The 17,717-nt window shown below is 42.2% G+C and overlaps 1 protein-coding gene across 1 annotated transcript; it reads right to left on the bottom strand.

The window, feature by feature from the left end:
- Positions 1-15,392: 15,392 nt before the first annotated feature.
- LOC147620374 (protein TIFY 10b-like) lies at positions 15,393-16,820 on the bottom strand. The gene is made up of 4 exons (XM_086824622.1): positions 16,538-16,820; positions 16,189-16,429; positions 15,989-16,046; positions 15,393-15,834 (listed from the first exon to the last, which is right to left on the bottom strand). The coding sequence occupies exons 1-4, from the start codon at positions 16,649-16,651 to the stop codon at positions 15,753-15,755; spliced, it is 495 nt and encodes a 164-aa protein (XP_086680748.1). The 5' UTR covers positions 16,652-16,820; the 3' UTR covers positions 15,393-15,752.
- Positions 16,821-17,717: the final 897 nt, after the last annotated feature.

Consider the following 17,717-nt stretch of genomic DNA (forward strand, 5'->3'; position numbering starts at 1 on the left):
CGCACACTTATATATGAAGATATATATGTGTGTGTGTGTGTGTGTGTGGCCTCAGAGAAGTATATAGATCACTAAGTCTCTGCACAAAGTTGAAAACAATAAAAACCAATTTTGGTTTTTCAATTTGAAAGATAACAAGTAAAACTAAAAACAAGAGAGAGACTACTAAAGAAAGAAATGAAAGGATAATGAGAAAAAGTCAAGCAATAGAGACACATAAAGAGAATGCATACATTTATAAAAATTCTGTAACAATAAAAAGAAAGAAAGATAAAAGCTAAGCTAAACAATTAGACAAGCATGTTAAAAGAAGTACATAATAATAAAATATAAAGCATTAGAAAGAAAGAAAGAAAAAACATGAAAAAAATTACATACAAGTAAGAAAACTAAAAAATAGTACAAAACACTCATAAAATTAAATAAACACTAACTAGTAACAACTTAACCATCAAAAGCTAAAACGAACTCTAAACAATAAAAGATGAAAAAAGCTAAGCATATATACAAATAACCCTTAAAAAAAGAAAGAAAAAATGCTAAGTACATGTGAGCTTAGGATCCACAACTACTTCAATATCTCATCATCGGCCATTAGTTGTTTACAAAGCAAAAAATCAGCATAAAACCCATGTCTTACAAACTTTATTGTAAGACCAATGAGCAAATACCATTAGCTGTGAATAAATGTCGATGAGCTTTGCTAGCCCACAAGGCTATACTATCAGCAAACTCTGAATCACTCAAGTCCTCAAGACCTTCAACATACAATTTCATTAAAGTATCTAAACTTTTTTATCTCTAGACGATTTCTTAGCTTGTCTCTAGAATGTTGATGATGAACCGGATTTCATTCTCAACAACAACCTTTTTAGCCTTTTTAGAAATTTTAGTTACATCAATGCTAGCCCAAGTAAGAAGTGTACCTTGTCTTTTATCTTTTGATTTAGGTGCCATGATGAAGCATAAACCTTACCTCAAAATAGACACCTTTTCTACAAAATTTGATAATAGAAAGAATAAGAACCTCGCCTGCGCACGAACATACACACAAACACACACACACACACAAGCCTTTAGGTGTGCCTGCCCTTGCAGTTCCCTGAATTGGCTACTCAAGTTAAGGCTAGCCTGGTCAGTTAATAAGCCTGCAGGCATTGGTCGCCTAGGTGTGATTTGTCCGGGCACGGCGACATGTGGCCTGCTACCTTAGGTGATGGCCCGTCGGCCAGCAACCACCATGAGCTCCTCGCCACCCCAAACTTGTACCGAACAGAGAAGGACATCGATCTCAATGCCAGGCTCCCACCCTTCCCACAGGCGGTGTGAGTCACTACTGTGTGTGACTCGTTGATGGTTGGACTATATAATATATATATATATTTATTTTTGTGGGCTGCTTTGTCATCCTTTATCTGGCTCGACCAGCTCGTAGGCACGCACGCACGCTACACCACTCTCATTTAGACGAAAAGAAAAGGGTAAAACTGGGATTTGGAACTTTGCCAACCCTCTCCTCACATCAGTCTTGATCGTTTTTATCAAGACGAGGCAAGCCAAGAAGGACTGTGGTGACAAAAATGAAGGTTTGTAAAAAAAGAAAATCTTTTGGAGGGAAACAGTCTACGCTTCCCCTTTGAGTGTGCTCAGCGCGATTCCCTGCCCCGGGGGCCGAACCGCGAGTGCATGCAAAGCGATAGGAAGGAGTCTGGAGGGGCCATGCAACAGGACTCCAGAGTCCAATATGAAGGTTTAGAATGGGAGGTGGGCAGCAGCAGTGGGCGACAAAGGAAATATGAAAGGCTGTAAAAGGGAGTAGAGGTAAAAAACCCGAAGTTGAGGCCGCCATAGCCCCTAACCTCGAGGATAGAGAGTCGAGACGACAAAGAATAAAAACCGTGCAGAAAAGAAAAAACCAGGGAGAGAGAAGAAGATTTACTCGGTCCTCTTCACGAGCTGGCGGCGGCGGCAAGGGAGAGATAAAAACCCTAGTTAAGGTTTAGTGTTGCAAGCGATGGCATCATGGCAAGCAGGTTTTGACGTTCGTTGCTTCGAAGCCAGTGCACACACAGGCAGAGCTACAGAAGAAAGAGGGTCAAGACTCAGGACGATCGTCGAGACTCGATGCAGTTGAGATTCGAGAAGGCTGAAGCACAGAGGGGCCAGGGCCGCTGCCGCATGTGCCATGAAGAATTTAGAAATATTAAAAATAATAATAATAAAATTATTAATCCTAATCCCTGGCCCCACCCTTTTTTTTCCTCCACTCCCAGTCTCACTCCCATCCCCAACCTTATCCTCGGCCCTCTACCTCTCTTTAAATCCACCATAATAAATTAAATACTATATACTAATATTAAGTATAGTTTAATATATATATTATATTATATACTATATTGTATAATATATATATTATATACTATATAAATTAATCCTCCTAGTGCTAGTGTGAACCGGTCGGAATCTCTTTCGAAAAAGCTCCATGAGGTTTCAATCCTTTTCATGGAATTTTTGAACAAATTACCACTTCCTCCCCGACTCTAGATGAACAAGTATTCGCACAATCTGAACCGGCCCAAGGTTGAAGCGAACCCGACTTTTCCCGAACCCTGCCATAATTGATTCTTCCAATTTCGTCCCCCCCCCCAAAAAAAAAAACCACTAGAGTGTTTGAAATTGAGAATATTTTTTAACAAAACCAATAAGAATTGACAAATTCAACAGCCTTGCTGTAGGTGATGTAATGACAACATGCTTCGAAAAATGTCGTGAGCGTGAAATGTCATTGTATCAGTTGAGCGGAGGTATCATGCGCATGAATGTTGTGAGCGTGAAATGTAATTGAATGTACGGAGGCCCATCGTACCTATAGTAATTTGTAGTAGAGATTGAATAACATGTAACCAGTATAAACATACATCCCTTTTTAATCCATGTTGAATAAGGTTTGTCCTTGATCAATGACTATGAATCTTCAAAAATTCACAGCATTTTGATAACTCTTATTTGATGTAGAATTCAAAAAAGATAACTTATTTCTCATCTTTAAGACATGCAAGATATTAAAAAGTAAGTTTTTGTAATGTGTGCACCAGACTTGTTAGACTAGGCGATAATATCAATTTATACATATGGCATAGAACAATTTGCTAATTGAGAGACAGTCTAGGCAAGGTAGGGATGCGGAGTGAGGAGAGTGGGGTGTCCTTGGGTGGTAATTAATCCACACGTGAGTTTGCATGCACCAGTCCGAGGGGACGTGCATCTCGTGCATGCACGCGGGCGGGGTGGTAGCAACCATAGGATGGCAGATTCATGGGAATAACTCGATGAGTCGGGAAATGGTGGATGCCATTGGGGGATTGGGGGAGATGAACAAGAATTGCGAGGACCAAGAAGGTGATAGTAGAGAGGCGAAGAAGTTGCAGAGAGCAAGTCTGGATTTCTTCGCGTCTAAATGCTCAAGCTCAGCAAAAGCAAACATCCGCAGTGGGAAGGTATGTGCTAATATCTCCCGGGACTTGGTTAGAAGGCAAATACATTTGTTTTCTATGTGTAGTGCTATTTTGTTATGCCTAGGGAAACCGCCAACAAGGAAGGTAGAGCTGGGGAGATGGTTAGCATGATGATGTATTTCATGAGAAAGATGTGTCCCAAGTGTTTTATTTAGGAAAAGGCTTCTTTAACGTTCTGTTTGTGAAGGGGTAGACTATTGTTGACCTATTTGCAAGGGCTCTACTCTTCATGGGGACAAAACTTGTCAATGCAATGCCCTTTGATCCCGCTTTCGATGTAAATAAGAGTCTCTGAGAAGCATGTCTGGTGTGCATCGATATCATGGGACTTTTATCCTAGCTAAGGCCTTCATGAAGATGTCAAGCGACCTCACACGTTGCCACCGCAGCTCCTCTATGCCCAAAAAAAAAAGTGCAAATCTCCCAAATCCTTCATGTCCAACTTCCTTTTGAGAAGACTATTCACATGCTCAATCTCTTCCAAGTTATCACCCCCAATAATAAGATCATCTACATAGATGCTGATGATCACAATACCCTTATCACTCTTGTGCACATACAAAGAGTGGTCTGCATCTGCCATATGAAAACTAATAGTGACAAGATACTCAACAATCTTGTCATGCCATGCTCGTGGAGCTTGCTTCAGCCCATACAAGGCCTTACAAAGCTTACATAGATACTTTGGGTGACCTGTATCCTTAAAACCAAGTGGGTGATCCATATACACTTCTTCTTGCAAGTCACCATGCAACAACACATTTTTTGCATCCATCTAATGTAAAAACCAGCCTTTAGCTACAGCCACCACAATCATATCTCTAACAGTTGCCATCTTTGCAACTGGGGAAAATGTCTCCTCATAATCAATCCCATGTGTTTGTGCATATCCTTTGGCTACCAATCCAGCCTTGTACCTGCTTATGCTACCATCATTGCTATGTTTCACCTTATACAGCCACTTATATTCAATAGCTTTCTTACCTTCAGGCAATGGCACCAAATCCCAAGTCTCATTTTCATATAATGCATGCATCTCCTCATCCATAGCTTTCTCCGAATACACATTTCCAATAGCGTGATCAAAACATGTGGGCTCTATAATCTGCACAACGTTTGCCGTATAAGCATAGTGATGTGCCACATAACCATCATAAGTCAACCTCTGCACATGGTTTTTGACTCTTGCAGTTCTTCGTAACTTTGCATTCATGGCTTTGAAAGCCTTCTTTACACTAGGTGTCTTCATCACTAGAATCACAAGCTCCTTATCAAGGCTCATCTCCGAGCCACTAGACTCTCTATCAGCAAAAGACTGCCCTGTAGAAATATCAGGCATACCAAGGGGTTCAACTACTTTCTCTTTGCCTTTATATGATGTACCAACTACATTTTTAGGACTGGTATTATGACGCAGACTGGCCTATCAACAACACCACTGCATGAGGACTCTCCTAGTCCACTCAATGATTATGATTGCTGACTTTCATTCTGTGCAACCACATTTCCACTTATAACAACCCCAATAGCATCTTTTTCGGCACCATACCAGCTACTCATCTCATCAAATAAAACATCCCTGCTTACCCTTACTTCACGTGTAGCAGGATTATAACATCTGTATCCCTTTTTCTCAAGGGAATACCCAATAAACACACATTTTTCTACCTTTGGATCCAACTTCGTATGCAACTCATCTGGTACATGTACATAGGTAATACATCCAAAAACATTCAAGTGAGATGAATTAGGTTTCGTACCACTGAATTTTTCCTCTGGTGTCACATCATGTATGGCTGCGGGCAGGAGTCATGTTCATGATATAAACTGCTGTAGAAATAGCTTCAGCCCAATAGCTATGCGGGCATATTCTTCTCTGTCATCAATGCTCGTGCTATCTCTACAATGTGCTTGTTTTTTCACTCAGCAACTCCATTTCGTTTGCGGAGTGTTACAACTACATGTAAATTGTCTCTAAATTCCATTCTTTCACAAAACTAGAGAACTCATTGGAGAAGTATTCTCCCCCTCCATCTGGCCCTAGGCACTTTACATGCTTTCCTACCTGCTTTTCAGCCATCACTATGAAATGCTAAAAATGACTTCACTCTTCTCCTTCATGAAATACACCCACACTTTCCTCGTATGGTCATCAATGAATGTTATATATATAGTACCTGCAACCACCTAGACATAGTTTTTGTAGGCACCCATACATCTGAATGCACCACATCTATTACATTCCTGCTATTATTTCTATCATGTGAAAACACATGCTTTGTTTGCTTCCCAAATTGATATGCTTCACATACTTTCTACATGCCATCAGCTTTAAACTTAGGTAGCCCTGTTCGATTTCTTTAGTCTACATAGACTTCATTCTTTACACATTTACATGCCCCAATTCTCTTATGCCAAATGTCTGTATCTGCAACAATTCCTGAACCCTATGCAAACATTGCAGCTTTCACTTCAGGCATATTTACATCTAGTGTAAACATTCTGCCCACTCTATTGCCTTTTGTAACCAACCTGCACTTGTCTTTAAAGTCTTGACTTAACAACCATTAGGACTGGCAATCCTTCCTCAATCATATGGCCAACTAAAACCAGATTCTTTGTAATGTTTGGAACATGAATTACATCTCCAAAGGTACTTCACCTTACCATCCTGCATAGAAAATGAAAAATCTTTAACAAGGACAATTAGATGAGCAGTGTCATCCCCGGTTTTCAACAAAACTTGGTCTTTCAAGACTCTTCATTTCCTTGAACCACTCACCCCCATGACTTGTCATGTGATTCGAAGCACCTAAATCAATATACCATACATCATCCTTACATGCTGCTACATTATTTCCAAACACAACATTAACTACATGTTGCATAACAAACAACCTCTCATTATCCTCATTATTTCTGCTAGAGGACGCATAGTTATTTTGCTGCACTTTTTTATTTTGCATGTCATTCTGCTTCTTATAGCAATCTTCGTGCACATGTCCAAGCTTACCATAGTAAAAACAACCGCGTGTATCATTATGCTGCCTTTGCCAATTACCATGACCTCTTTGACTCCCCGTGCCTCTAAACTGATCTCTTTCACTTATGTGTTATTGTTGTGAATCCTGGAACTGTTGTTGCTGCTGCTGACCATAATTTTGATTACTTGTTCGGCCACCCACCACCTTGGCCATTTCCACGACCTCTACCCTGTCCTCTACTTGAACTTGTGTAGGAGGCCTGCTGCTCTGAATTGTTTTTGTTTTATGAAAACTGGTCTTCACCCAAACTCTTTTCTTCAATGATTAGCATTGACACCAAATCTGTAAAGTTGGGAATGTTCTCCTAAGTCTGAATAGATGTCTTGAATGCCTTGTATTGTGGCCCAAGACTACGTTAACACACTTCCACCTTATCATCATCATACAGAAACACCAATAGATGCAAGGGATTCCATAATGCCCTTGATCTTCAAGGCATAATCATTCACAGACATGTTTATCTTCTCCATAGTATGAAGCTCATTCTTTAACCAAATCTTTTGTGCCTTGGTGTTAGTTTTATACAGCTTCACCAAGGTGTCCCATGCCTCCTTGGGTGACTTGGCATCCTATATATGCCTAATCATAGTGTCATGTATGTTAATAGAAAGCTAATACATGACTTTCCTTGCTCCTTGATTCCAATCCTTGTATTCTTTTACATCTGCAACAACAGTTGGATTAATCTCTGGTATCTCTAGTGCATCCTCTTGTTCACCTTTAATGTAGTCCCAATAGCCTTTTTCCATCAGGAAATTTGTTAATCTAAACCTCCAAGCATGGAAGTTGTTCTTGTCAAGCCTCTCTGCAACAATCTGGTTTATTTCATCATTTGACATCTTGTTTGCAACACAGACTCACCATAAATAGCACTTATGTTTGACCTACACAAGCTATTGTATTCTCGGCACAGTGGTATTATGCTACACCCAAACTGTCACAACCAGTGACCTCAACTTGCATACATACACCCAATAGAACTCATAACACAACCAGTCTCTGAAAGGACAGTATAGTTGCCCTGCAGCTCCACTCCCACAAAGAAATCTCCTCAATTGGAGTTCATCTGCCCCGGTGCCTCCCGAATAGCTCTCCCAACAAGGGTGTAGTAGTAGCCAACACAAAGGGTGTAGTAGCCAACACAAAGGGGGAAGAGTAGGTGAAGCTCTTACTCTCTTACTGCTCCCTATTCTTCTCTTTCTTGTCGCTCAACTCCTTAGCATCAACTAGGCTCTGATACCATGAAAAGATGCAAGGAGGAAGAGAGATTGAGCTCTTACAAGCACACACACTCACACAAACCCTAGAAGAGAGCTTGAGCTCTTACAAGCACACACACACACTCACACAAACCCTAGAAGAGAACAGACAAGATGAGAGGCTAAAAATTGATCTTCTTCTTCTTTAACAAAAGAGGTCTACTAAAGAGATAAAGTGACTAACACACATACTAGAGTACATACAAGTGGTCCATAATGTGAACACGCTAAAGTGGTGTGGGGGGTAGGTGTGGGACTAGTCAGTGTAGTCCAACTCTAGAATCTCTGGCGAAGATATGTCGGTGCGAGCTACCAAACCTACCAGTGATGTAAACGTCGACCAGTCACACAGGCGCCTGATGAGTGTCAGCTCATGTTGATCTTGACATCTCAACAAAAGTTGGGACTGCCTTTTTAATTGATGTATTCATTTATCAGTAACAACTGCCTTTTAAATTGATGCTGTATACTAAGAGAGTAATCATTCCCGTATTATTGTAGTAGTGTTTAAGTGCGTAATACACTTGGCGACCACCACGATGTGCTCTTGATGATGCGGTTGCATGCGCATGCATTCACAGGGACCTCCTGATTTGGTGGTTCCTACTACTGGGCAGCCCGTGGCATCATCATACAGAGGATGATGTCGATGATCCGACGGATAATTCTTGTTCTTTTTCTTCGCAGTTGCTGGGGCCGGATGCAACTCCTAGCGGCAATCCCCCAGCTACGCAGCCATTCCTGTCCCCCTCCGCGTGTTCCGTGGGCATAGAGGTGGTCGCTAACTCCCTCAAGTTTACCAACTGCGGCAGTTCGTCGATAGCTGTTCTCAGGACCAACACAGCCACCAGTGGTAGTTTCCCCAGCATAGCAGATGGCCCAGCCGCACGGACAGATTAAGTATGCAAAGTTTCACGGGAAATCTTTGAGGATCCGGATGCTCACATCCGGCAGTTTGAGAAGACATACAATCTTAATGTGCCACCCCCACTAGATCAATTACATATGGAATCCATGTTCGAGTCCACTCTGAGTGGGAAGGCTTCCCGATGGTTGGTGGAATACCCCGTGTATCATTTATAGACTTTTGATGCGATGAGGACGACGTTCTTGCGGCACTTTTGCATGGAAAAGACCGTCGCCCAAAATTTGGAAAACTGCGTGTGCTTAAGCAGGGCAAGTGCATAGTGGAGGAGTATGCAGCTCGGTTTCGGGTCATGTTGCAGCAGGTTCCTCAAAATCAACATCCAGCACAGGAGGTGCTCGATGACTCTTTTCTTAAGGGCTTGTCTAAGGATCTCCGTACAGCCTTAGCGACTATGGATAAGGTGGTGACGGCGCTACCAGATGTGATTGCAAGGGCAATCTTGGCCAAAGAATCTTTGGAGGACGAAATCACACCCAGCAGCCAAAATTCCAAAAAGAAGTCAGGGAAAGCTCATCTCATGTGAAGAAGCACAATACCTCTGAAGATTCAAATGAGGAGAGTCCAGATGAGGATTTTTCTGATAGTGGTAGAAGCGAAGATTCGCGGATGCTGAACCCGTGAAACCGACCACAGAGACCCACAAGGGCGGGAAGGTCAGCATGGTGGTGTCAGGGGAATCCTCCGCTGCTAAGTCGTTGAAAGAGGTCTGGTGCTCGACGTGCCGCAATACGGGTCATCCTGCTATGGAGTGTGCACTAAATAAGAAATGGTGTGCCATCTATACTTCTAATTCTCATAATACCAGTGATTGCTATTATAATAGGATGGGCTAACGAGCTAGAGGCCCCATTCAATGGAAGGATAATGAGGAAAAAGATCCTGCAGTGGCATTTGCTCAAACAACGGGAGGTTCGGATAATTCCTATGGCTACTCTATTGGAGGCCGGGGTCAAGGAGGAGGCCGTGGTCGTGGGTCAGGGTGGTTGAGGTAGCAATCGACCACGCATTTGTTTGTTCTACATTGAGAAAGGGCATTGGCGAACGGAGTGCCCAGAGCTCGGGGGGTTCACCTAAAAATATGTAAGTATAGCACGTGAGTTCAAATGAGGGGTTTTTTAATTCAAAAATTTAAGGTAAATTTATAGAAATGCATTTACAAAAGGGGTTTTTTAATCGGTTTTGAAATAAAAAAACTGTTAGTCCAAATTAAGAAAAGGGGTCATTTTATTCATAAAAAATTCACAGGTAAGGGGCTTTTTAAATACCCCTTGAACGCACATGATACATAGGGTTTCTTAGTAGTGCACCCCTTGAGGCAACAACAGTATAGAGGGTTCAACAATCCTAGAAGATACAAGGAGGTTGGTGGTGTAGAGATTTGTACAAGATCTCCGGTTGAAGGCCATAAGAGCATCGCAGAAGAAGCCCCAGGCTCCCCACCACCATCTTCTTGACTCCCACACTTGATAGCTAATTGACACAAATGAATAAGTGTGTACAAAAGAATTGCTCATGGTGGTTAAGCCCCTCCATGGTTGAGGACTCGATGAGTACCCCAAGAAAAACATTATAGCGCTCCAAAATTTAAATTTGGCACATGCCTCAAATTCCCTCTCGATTTTCAATGCACGGGAGAGCATTCAAGTTAGCTCTAGGATGAGGTGGATACTGCAACAAAGGGAAGCAGCCCAAAGTGGAGAGGAACCATACAAGCCCCTTTGCTTACAACTGGAGGACATGGACGATGCCACAACCAGGCAAGTCGTAGTCCATGAGATATAAAAGGGCCTTTTACATTACTAAAAGCTAAAGTACACCTAGGTAGAAGAATACATGAAGCAAGGGGAGCGGGAGGATCATGAAATGGAAGCCTACATCTCTGACCTCAATATCCTTATTGCCTAGATGATGGAGCGCAATTTTCACATGCAAGTTTCTGCAAATCAATTATTGCAACAACATGCAAGTTTCTCAAACGAAGCTAAATGTGCAACTGATGGGAGAAATAGAGCAACTCACTAAGGAGGCGGAGAAAAAGTAGTGGGGGATCATAGACGCCAACAACGTTCTCACTCAATAGGTTCATGAGCTTGGCTCCCAAAAGCAAGTGACACTAGTAGTAGACAAGACCCGAACATGCAACTACTAATTCAAGTTGAGAGCAACACGAACAAGCAGAAAGATGAGATGGCAAAGCTGTAGGCTAAAACCCAAACCTAGCTACTCAATCTTCAAAAAAACCTCACCAACACCAAGGATGATTGCAAGGCCCTAGAGAACTCGCTAAAAGAAAAAGACACAGAGCTCAAGGCTATAGAAGCTGGGCTAAAAGCACACATGGCCGTATTAGTAGAAGGGCAGCTAGCACCAACCAAGGACATGTACAAGATTAGCTGTGAGAATTATGAGATCCAAGTTAAAGACCTTAAGGCAAAACTCCAAGATCTGCACGCCGAAATGGGAGTACTGTAGTAGAAAGAAAAGGATGGCCTCCTCCTACATAATGTCCAACTCTAAAATGCTCTTGCCACCAAAGGGAATTAGAAATAGGCTATGATTTGCAAGCTCAAGAAGCACAAATTAATGCCCTCCAACAATAGTTTTATCCACAATGATAACCCGCCCCAATCAAAGAAGACTATATATATAGTAAGCTAGTGGATAGTGTAGCCCCACTGGCTAACCTTCCAGTGGTTCCTCGAGCCTCTCTTCAAACATTTTCCCTCTTTTTTTCTTCACTAACGCTCTCTTTATGCTAATATAATATTGATTTAAGTGAGGAACTAACCTAGAGGGATTTAGCACTTATACACCAAAATACTACTTGCTACACCGATCCCATCAGTATTATCACTATGTTCACAGGGGACCTTTAACTTAACAAGGGTCATTCCATGTGTATGTACCCCTTACACCGCATTGTGCCTAACTTTCGGTCTTGGCGCCAGATACTAATTCACTCTACTAACTTTACCAAGGGGGAGGAGCCTATAGAACTCATGAAACCATTATCACCAATTCTTTTGTAGCTCCCCTTCCTAGAATTGAAGAAAGCCCTAATTGGATGCTAACATACAGTTGGGTAGAATATTGGGGCACCCACCACCAACACCTACTCTATAACATAATAGTAAAACTATATCATCCTTATGGTATTCTCTGACTTTTTGATCTCATTTGTGCACAATTACAAAACTTAATGACCACATTAGTCTATGACTTTGACCAAGTGCACATTAAGTATCCCTCATTCCCTAAGGAAGAAGATTTGCATATCTCACATGATCTCTTTATCACAAAGAAACCATTGTCACCTTCCCATGATGGGGATAAGGATAAACAAGATGATGAGGATGACAACACCTATCCAATTATTAATCCAGTAACCTCTTACTTATCCACTATTTATGATAACAAAAATACGGATGATACTAGCACTCCATTAACTGAGAGTGACTCGTGTGCTTTGTCCTTTCACTTTCTCACACTAACACTCGCGCGCGAGGAACCACTTGTGGATGGCAAGCTAGAGGATGAAGCAGACACTACGCAACATGAATCAGATGTGGTTGGTTCTAAAATTGACCCCATCCCTCATCTCCCTACTCCCGAGTACAAGTAAATCACTCTACTAACTTTAGCAAGGGGGAGGAGCCTCGGTAGAGCTCATGAAACCATTATCACCAATTCTTTTGTAGCTCCCCTTCCTAGAATTGAAGAAAGCCTAAATTGGATGCTAACATACGGATGGGTAGAAACTTGGTGCACCCACCACCAACACCTACTATAACATATAGTAAAACTATATCATCCCTATGTGGTGCTCTTTGACTTTTTGATCTCATTTGTGCACACTTACAAAACTTAATGACCACATTAGTCTACGACTTTGAACAAGTGCACATTGAGTATCCCTCATTCGCTAAGGAAGAAGATTTGCATATCTCACATGATTTCTTTATCACAAAGAAACCATTGTCACCTTCCCATGATGGGGATAAGGATAAACAAGATGATGCGGATGACAACACCTATCCAATTATTAATCCAGTAACCTCTTACTTATCCACTATTTATGATAACAAAAATACGGATGATACTAGCACTCCATTAACTGAGAGTGACTCGTGTGCTTTGTCCTTTGACTTTCTCACACTAACACTCGCGCGCGAGGAACCACGTGTGGATGGCAAGCTAGAGGATGAAGCAGACACTACGCAACATGAATCAGATGTGGTTGGTTCTACAATTGACCCCATCCCTGATCCCTACTCCCGAGTACAAGTAAATCACTCTACTAACTTTAGCAAGGGGGAGGAGCCTCGGTAGAACTCATGAAACCATTATCACCAATTCTTTTGTAGCTCCCCTTCCTAGAATTGAAGAAAGCCTAAATTGGATGCTAACATACGGATGGGTAGAAACTTGGTGCACCCACCACCAACACCTACTATAACATAATAGTAAAACTATATCATCCCTATGTGGTGTTCTTTGACTTTTTGATCTCATTTGTGCACACTTACAAAACTTAATGACCACATTAGTCTACGACTTTGAACAAGTGCACATTGAGTATCCCTCATTCCCTAAGGAAGAAGATTTGCATATCTCACATGATTTCTTTATCACAAAGAAACCATTGTTACCTTCCCATGATGGGGATAAGGATAAACAAGATGATGAGGATGACAACACCTATCCAATTATTAATCGAATAACCTCTTACTTATCCACTATTTATGATAACAAAAATACGGATGATACTAGCACTCCATTAACTGAGAGTGACTCCCGTGTTTTGTCCTTTGATTTTCTCACTAACACTCTCGCCCGTGAGAGGAACCACTCGTGGATGGCAAGCCAGATGATGAAGCAGACACTACGCAACATGAATCAGATGTGGTTGGTTCTACAATTGACCCCATCCCTGATCTCCCTACTCCCGAGTACAAGTAAATCACTCTACTAACTTTAGCAAGGGGGAGGAGCCTCGGTAGAACTCATGAAACCATTATTACCAATTCTTTTGTAGCTCCCCTTCCTAGAATTGAAGAAAGCCTAAATTGGATGCTAACATACGGATGGGTAGAAACTTGGTGCACCCACCACCAACACCTACTATAACATAATAGTAAAACTATATCATCCCTATGTGGTATTCTTTGACTTTTTGATCTCATTTGTGCACACTTACAAAACTTAATGACCACATTAGTCTACGACTTTGACCAAGTGCACATTGAGTATCCCTCATTCCCTAGGGAAGAAGATTTGCATATCTTACAGGATTTCTTTATCACAAAGAAACCATTGTCACCTTCCCATGATGGGGATAGGGATAAACAAGATGATGAGGATGACAACACCTATCCAATTATTAATCCAATAACCTCTTACTTATCCACTATTTATGATAACAAAAATACGGATGATACTAGCACTCCATTAACTGAGAGTGACTCCCGTGTTTTGTCCTTTGATTTTCTCACTAACACTCTCGCCCGTGAGAGGAACCACTCGTGGATGGCAAGCCAGATGATGAAGTAGACACTACGCAACATGAATAAGATGTGGTTGGTTCTACAATTGACTCCATCCTTGATCTCCCTACTCCGAAGTACAAGCAAATCATCATAAGAGGGAATCCACTTTTGAAGCCTCATCTAATGCGACAAGATCTCTTGCAAATAACTCATGTCGACCCCACCACTCCAATCCAAGCCAATGCATATGCCAAAGGGTCCCGCCCACTCATGTACCGTACCCTCTAGTTGGTGAGAGAAGCTGGATGCAAGAGAGCTAGCGCACATGGAGCACCAAGAATCCTTGTGGTCCGATGTGGGTGAAGGTTCTAGGCTAGCTAACCCGTGGGGCTGGCAGACTTACTCAAGATCAGAATAGTCATATTTGTGATCGCCGACACCTACAAGCGATGGGTGTGGTGCAAGTATACAGTTGAGTCACGAGGTGGCCATGAAGAAATACATGATGATGATAATGGCTAAGTTGCAATTGCCAACTTTGGTATCTAGCCACCCTAGATATTTTCCTTCCTCTCGCCATCAACGAATATGCAGATATAAACAAGGCACTTGCATGTGGACCCCCTATTCATGCCAGTCAAACAAAGGTTCACCGCTAGGGAGTTCCATGAAAGGTGTGTTCGGGACTCCCGCATCATCTCAATTTTCCTTACTTTGAGGAGAGTAACTTTGATACATTGAATCAACAAAGACAACAGTTCATGCTTACAACTATCCATGAAAGGCAGGCAATTCCAAATCCATCCATTGTAGCTACTGTCAAGTTCTTTAAACTCATCATTCTTCTTATTGACTTTCAAGATGATTATGTTCATAGCTACAACAGGGAAGGCATGCACTTTGATCTTAAAAAAGGGCTCTCGAACAGTGGCTTCATGTATTATTATCATCTCCTCTGCTTCCTGCCCTCTTACATTCAAACAACATTTGAGGACATGATCGACACAAATTTTATTCTGAGTCCTACACTGCACCCTTTGGGTTCTCCAAACACGAAAGAGCCGCTATGAGGAATATGTGTGGGATAGCAAGCCTTGTGGGGGCATGGCATTAAGATTTCAATTTATTTTGCTATGAAGGCTCACTATCACAAAGGTATATAGCCAATTGACACAAATGAATAAAGATTTGAGTGTGTACAAAAGAATTGCTCATGGTGGTTAAGCCCCTCCATGGTTGAGGACTCGATGAGTACCCCAAGAAAAACATTGTAGCCCTCCAAAATTTGGCACATGCCGCAAAGTCGAAGAAGGGTTGCCTCTCAATTTTCAAAGGAGGCAGACAGCTGAGCTTACTATACATTTTCTTTTTAAAGCCACGCGTTTGTTTTGGAGTTCCCTTCAACGGTCCCGATACGACGGGACTCGGGAGCCTTTAAATCGTGGACCTTGAAGGTTGGCCTTTTGTCAAGCGAATCACTTCAGGCCACGTGTGGGTCGTCCTCGGTCGGCGGCGACTCCTCAGAAGAGCTTGATCTTCTTGCAGCAGGGGGGGCTACATGAAACTTCGACTGTTGATGATTCTTTGAGTTTTGCATCGACTCTGCAAAATCAATCAGAACCTCACATGAATCAATAATGCTCTTCCAACCCCAAAAAAAGAAAAAAAAACCCCAAACCGACTCCGGCCGAAGTACACAATATGGGAGCAAAATCAGGATCAGACGGGCGTATTAATGGATTGGATTTGATTATACCTGTCTTTTCGCTTCTCCAGAAAGCGGGCAAGCGATGCCTTCCTCGCGAATGGAAGTTCTGCAAACAGTATTACGCACGGAAAGGTCAGAAGGCGGCCAACAACACACACACACACACACACACAGTACACAGAGGGAGAGAGGGAGAGAGGGAGAGAGAGGCGAAGAGATCAGAGAGTAGTCATGTCAAGCATGCATACCAGCTTGGGATCGCTTGATTACAGGCTGCTGCAGCCGCTGCTTTCTTTCTACTTGTGTGATCGTGTATGGAGGAGGTGCGGAGGATCTAGATCGCACCTCACCGACATTGTTAGCTGTACTACTGGGCTCTGTGTCGATCATCGCCTGCGGCGCGGGCTTAGTCGACGAGCTGGGTCTATTATCGCAACCACTTCTACTGCTGTTGTTGCCATTCGAGAGAAGCAGCATGATAGCATTTGCCTGCAGGTGAGCGCTCTCATGTTAGCCTAAACTAGTAGGCACATTAAGAACAATGCGCCGTCCATTCTACTAATTAATGACGTGTGTTATAAAAATACGATTGATTACCTTGTCGGCCGGCACATCCTCGTATACGTTCACCTTGCCCGAGTAGAAGATTGTAAGCTGGCCTAGGCCGCCCATCGACAGATGACGTAGGGTTTCTCCAGCTCCTCCGGACATGCTGCTGTTATAACTGTTGATTTGTGGACGAAGAGTGAGGACAGAAGAGTGGACGGAAAAAAAAAACTGCTATGGACGGACGAAATTTGCCGGAATGGTGAATATATCTATTAGGAAGTAGAATTCTCTCTGTGGTGTGGTTGTGTTTGGATTAGCTGCCTACCGCCAAGGCGTGGATAGCAGCTTTTTATATACAACAAGTGGACGCGTAATGGCACCAAAAGCAACAGCACATGCCTACAGAAACACGTGCTTAAGCCTTAGACTCGTGGTGCCTTGTCTACAGGGTTGGTTGTTGACAGGCTGGGAGGAGTCTGGCCAATGAAACTTTACTATGTTGGTGGTGCGCCCCGGCGGAGGCAATTTCTCCACATGCATTGCATTTTGCTTATGTAACGTGTCTTTGTTTCATTGAACATGCACCCCATAATTCAGGGTTCGGGAAATATTTTTTAATGAACCGGCCATGAATCCTCCTCGCTACAAGTTGAACAGGTATTTCAAAATTTTAGGCGGCATGATCCTCTTCATACAAGAATGAAGAATCTCAGTCCCTCTTGCTACTTGAAGAAGGCGGACCATATCCTTCTACGACTTTTCTAAACCATCATAACATGCATTTCATAATGTACATGTGCTATAAAATTTAAACTTAAATATGCTATCCTTCTACGACTTTTCTAAACCATCATAATATGCATTTCATAGTGTATATGTGCTATAACATTTAAACCTTAAGATGCTGCATTTTGCCATTGATACAACTTCACATAGTTGAAATAAAGAGACTAGAAATCATACTTGAAAGAAGCAAGCAAGCATGTTTCCAATCTTGGTATGACATCTCCGTAAACGTTTAGTGGTTGTTGCTAAGCACCATTGCTCTTTGAAGAGAAAAAGGTTCCTGTACATGCATTTGAAAAAGTTTATCTATTCACAATGAAGCATGCACATTCTATAAAACTATGTTACTTATACTTCTAAGATAATTTGACATCCTTAAGAACTACATACAGATGCCAAGCCTATCAAGTTAGAGGATGAAGATTGAGGTATAGAGGAGCCC

The sequence above is a fragment of the Cibotium barometz genome, chromosome 31, assembly GCF_041138505.1.
Source record: "Cibotium barometz isolate CiBa-2024 chromosome 31, ASM4113850v1, whole genome shotgun sequence".
In the NCBI taxonomy this organism is placed as follows: Eukaryota; Viridiplantae; Streptophyta; class Polypodiopsida; order Cyatheales; family Cibotiaceae; genus Cibotium; species Cibotium barometz.